At 45.0% G+C, this 4736-nt stretch overlaps 1 protein-coding gene across 1 annotated transcript; it reads left to right on the top strand.

Annotated features, from left to right (window-relative positions):
* Window positions 1-292: 292 nt before the first annotated feature.
* Window positions 293-2676, top strand: LOC309676371 (E3 ubiquitin-protein ligase RBBP6-like; the record flags this gene model as incomplete). The annotated part of the gene is made up of 3 exons (XM_082488910.1): window positions 293-518; window positions 1867-1966; window positions 2544-2676. The coding sequence occupies exons 1-3, from the start codon at window positions 353-355 to the stop codon at window positions 2674-2676; spliced, it is 399 nt and encodes a 132-aa protein (XP_082345036.1). The 5' UTR covers window positions 293-352.
* Window positions 2677-4736: the final 2060 nt, after the last annotated feature.

Raw genomic sequence — 4736 nt, 5'->3', positions numbered from 1 at the left:
ACAGCAGGGACCCCAGAGACTCGGGGGGCACCAGGAGAGCGGGCGGGGACAGGCCCGGGGGACAGCAGGGGCAGCAGTGGCCTGGGGCGGCAACGGGCCTTTGGTCACAATGCGTGTGAGGCGTGGGGGGGCGGCGTGCGGTGTCCCCGTGCCCATAGCGACCGGTCAGGCCTGGCAGTGCAGCTTGCCAGAGAGGGAGCAGAGGCTGCGCTGGGCTCAGCCCGCACCACCTTCCCCGGGCCCTGGGTGGGCCCTTCCCCACGCCGCCGCAGGCCCCAGCCCGGAACAGGGGCCGCCACAGCCTCTGCCACAGGAGACGCCGTTGTGGAGCAGGCACTGCCCGCCTCTGGCAATGTCCTGCATCCACTACAAGTTTGCCTCCAGGCTGCGCCATGACAGGGTGATCTTCCAGGGCCGAGACATCTCCCTGAGAGACCTCAGGCGCCAGATCATGGGCCGCGAGAAGCTGAAGGCGGCCCACTGCGACCTGAGGATCAGCAATGCCCAGACGGAAGAAGGTGCGTGGGGGGGGCAGGCGCGGGGAAATATGGGAGGATATCTTCTGATAAAACACTTGCCAGATTTCTATGAAAGCCGGTGGAGAAATGTGAAAGTGATAGTAGAACAGATGGCTCATTTGAAGAAAAAAAGTTGTTTGGGTGACTTAATTTTGTCTTCAGCTTGTTTTAATGCACTGCATCGGGAACCTGTTTTTTCGGCTGTTGCAGAAACTGCTCAACAGCAACATTTTGGATCCAGAGTGTATCTGTGAGTTGCAATCTATGCAGACCCTTGAAAGCCATCTTGCACAGGAGTGTTCTCCGTATCTGAATTATACTCTGGGATTTCTTTTTAATAGAACTTCTTTTCTACACCAAAGACATTGTCATTCAGATGCTACTGAGCATCATTTCATCGTTCATTTCTAACCAGATTTTTTGGGGTTTTGCTTCTGCAAAAGACTAACGTGGTGTAAGACAAGGCAAAGCATGGAGAGCTTCTAGCACGTGCTGGTTTTGAAAGGCATTTCCAGGCTGCTTTCATCAGTAATTTCGTTCAAGTCTGTCTGCTCTGCAAAAAATGAATCGAAAGAATTCACGTCCCTGTGGTTAATTCAAACTGGATGATCAGCTTAAGAAGGGAGATACCACTTTCGTTGGAGCCAATTCTGCCCTACTTGTGAAAGCAAGACCGAAATCCCCCCAAATTTCTGCGGTCCACGTTCTAGCACTGCCAGCTTTGTTCCTGTTTAAACGTAACAGAAACAGTTCAGTTTGGTTGGTCAGTTTGGTTGTTGATGCTCCAAGAAATAGAGCGAGATGGCGGGCTCTCTTCTGTGTTCTGTCAGTCTTGAGCACCGGTGGTTTTAGGTGAATCGTTTTTAGGTAACAGCTATGAAAGCCACGGCGCAGAGCTTCCATGCTTTAGCCAAGGGCCTGTTTTGCTGCAGGGCGAGCGTGTCAGACCTTAGTATCTGCTTTATGCAGGTGAGACTGCTGTGGTTTGTTTTTCTCGAAAGATCTCTTGGCATTGTAGCCTCAACAGAAGCAAATGCAGCTTAAGCTAGATGCGGAAAGAACCTCATGCCTTAGCAGACTCTCTTTTTGTCACCTTTGAGATAACTTTGCTGTTGGCATTTAAACTATATAAAAAAATGATGATTTCGCTGCTTGTCTTCGATTAGGAAACCTGAAGGTCTCTTGAAACGTACCGTTAGAGTGTTGAGATGGTAACAGCGCAATGTCACACGCAAAGTTTTGCTTTCATAGCTGTAAAAGGATTCTCTGAAGTGCGATGTAACTACACAGTAAGAGACCTTCTTACAAGTTGACTGATGTTTTTTTTCTGCATTCATGTTGTTTTCAGAATACACAGACGACAATGCCCTGATTCCTAAGAATTCATCAGTAATTGTCAGAAGAATCCCCCCTGGAGGAGTTAAAGCTACCAGCAAAACATCAGTTCTGTAAGTATCCATAAAGCATTGTGTTCTTTGTTAGGGGTTTCAGTGTGTTGACGTTTTTTAAGGCTGTTACTTTACAGAGACACTCACATTGTCTCTCTCGTGTTACAGCTGCTCTTAATTTTTGTTGTCACGGGGTAGATTTTAATGTGCCTGTCCCAAAGCAGGCTGACATTTTGAGGCCTGCTGGGGTTAGCAGGCAGGTTAGCTTTCTGTTCCTTCACAGCAACACCGCTCTACAGACTGTGCGGTTGACATTTTTGTTATTTCTTTGTCAGAGAACTGATTTTTTTGATACTTACGCAGCAGAGACAAAAGATCTCAGGACTTCCTCTTGCACTGCTGTGTTCTACATCTGTCAGTCTTAGAGTATTTGTGACCAAGGAGAAATGTGATTTTGAGGGTTCTTTTCAGTACCAAGAGAGAAGAGCTTACGTATACGGAGGAACTTCCACATTCACTAGATGATCAGAACATAAAGTTTTGATGTTCAGGTTTTATAATCTCTTTGCACGGCTTTATGTTGGGTACAAGTGCTTTATTTTAAGTTCTGACCACCTTCCTTTCTTTCTTCTTCTAGAAGTCGAACTGAGCCAGGGAGTGGAACATCAAAAGCAGTATGTAAAAACACAATCATCTCACACTTTCTTCTGCACACTGCACTTAATCCTAAACAATGGAGCCTTGTATTAATTTTGCAAACAGTAACTTGACCTGTTTTCCAGTAAAACGTAGTATATGTTGCAAATGCAATGTATTTAATTCAGCCTAGTAAAAAGTGAGGAATGCCATCCTTTGCACAGTTCTCATGTGAATATTGGTATTTGTGCCTAGCCATGCATTGTATTTCACAGCGACTATGCTGGACTATTTCCCGTATGACTTTGTGTTGTACAGATGATGTAGGACCGTTTTTAGATCATGCAGGTTCAAGGCTTGCACAGGTGAACTCGGTGCCATGTTCTACATCTGTCTGTCTGGAGCTAGTAATACGTACGTTTGTATGGGTTCTTGGGTGCTTTTTGTTTCCTGCGGTAAAAGTCATGCTATCCTGTAAAGAGTAGTTCCCGGTTTGGGAAGAAAGAAGGGGAGTACCTTATCAGCCTCAGCGTCATGTAGCAGTATCACTCATCTCCAAGGCACAAAGAAGAAGCCCTTCACACACTGTTTACCGCTTTTCGTGCGTCTCGATAATTTTGCATTGGAAACTAACACAATTTTTACAGAAGAATCTAATTGGCTGCAAGTTATGGACATTTCAGGAGGCTTTGCCACAGCCAAACCAGAAGCATTTCTGTAACACGGACAATTGCGTGGCTTTTTCTGAGTTTCTAGTCGTTAGAGTTACAGATCCATTCTCTGAATGCGGCACAACTTCATAAATTCTACTCTGCATATACAGTGGACAACACAAACTCATGGGTTTGAACGCAGACCCTGTAAATGCTGTAAATGTACCTCCTCGTTTATCGGAATATACCAAGGTGTCTGTGTGGTGTATTAGCAGACGTGACCTTCTGAAACTGTTGTAACACCATGTCTTGCTACAGAACTGCTTGCATTTTTTGCTCAACGATGCGTAACTTCGCCTGGCAAAGCACTGGTGATTGCACCTTGTGAAAAGGCGTAGTGTTAGTCAATTAAAATACCAGTTACAGAGACGAGAGAAGGCAGCGCCTAGTGCAGAGGAGCTAGTTCTTTCTTCTGAAAATAAAGGCGGGAGTTCATTTCCAAGAGAATCTCTTCCCACTGGTAAATTCTTCCCTCGCTCACTGCAGTGAGAGACACATTTCACAATGTGTACATTTGGGGGAAAAAAAGGAAAGGTTTGGAAGGCAACCACCAAAAGACATTGGTCTGCATTAGTGCTGCCCCTAATCGTGTCCTTGGTTTGGTAAACTCACGTGAAGTTTTACTCTGAAACGTGAAAAGCTCTGTACACGTTTGAGCTTTTGAGAAAATTTCAGTATTTCAGACAAATCCGGGAACGTGACAGCAAGCAGCTCAAAACCGTTACTTTCTCTGACCTCTTTAGTGCAGACTGGCTTAGCCTGGAGGCAATGTGCTAACAGTCTTCGGGTCTGTTATTCCTGTGTATTAACTGCCGTATTTGAATTTTGGTCTATCCCGAGTAATGTTTTGTGGGATTTGGATGTGTTTTCTAAACAGTTTGGATTCCAACAAATTAGTCTAGCATCTGTAAAGGTTCCTCTAAATGTTCATGGAAATTATTTCATAGATGTCGATCTGGATTATGTTACTGTTGGAAAAAAACTGTCTATGAAACAAGCGTTCAATAAAATTGTGAAACTAGTTTGTTGCTTTTGTGAATGAACGCATGTAAAACCCAAACCAATAGGGGCTGATCTGAATGATGGGCACTTGAAGGTCCAAGTCATTGACAGCCACTCCCTTGGACCCTGCTTGTACCTGGACTAGTGTGTAATAAAAATGTTTTAAGAAATCCTGCTTAACTTAATCAGCTGGCTTCCATAATTGGAAGATGTAGCTCTGCGTAATGGTTTTAGTACCATTTGCATGTTAGAAGGACAGAGCCAACTGGACAAAAACCTGCAGGTTTTGCTTTCTGTAGTTAACTCACCTAATATGAAGAAGTTAGGCCGGCGGGGGAGAACGTGCAGTTTGGACAGCCTAGAGCACGTGATTGTCAAATTTCTACTGCAAAGAATCTCTTGTCTTGCTGAGGGATTATGAAAAGCACGATTCCTTTTCAGGCTTCTGTGTCTGAAGCTGAAGTTCAGCAAGCAGAAAC

The sequence above is a fragment of the Vanellus vanellus genome (assembly GCF_965231255.1).
Source record: "Vanellus vanellus genome assembly, chromosome: 11".
Lineage (NCBI taxonomy): Eukaryota > Metazoa > Chordata > Aves > Charadriiformes > Charadriidae > Vanellus > Vanellus vanellus.
The sequence above is the reverse complement of the archived record's forward strand: the minus strand, read 5'-3'. Positions and strand labels throughout refer to the sequence as shown.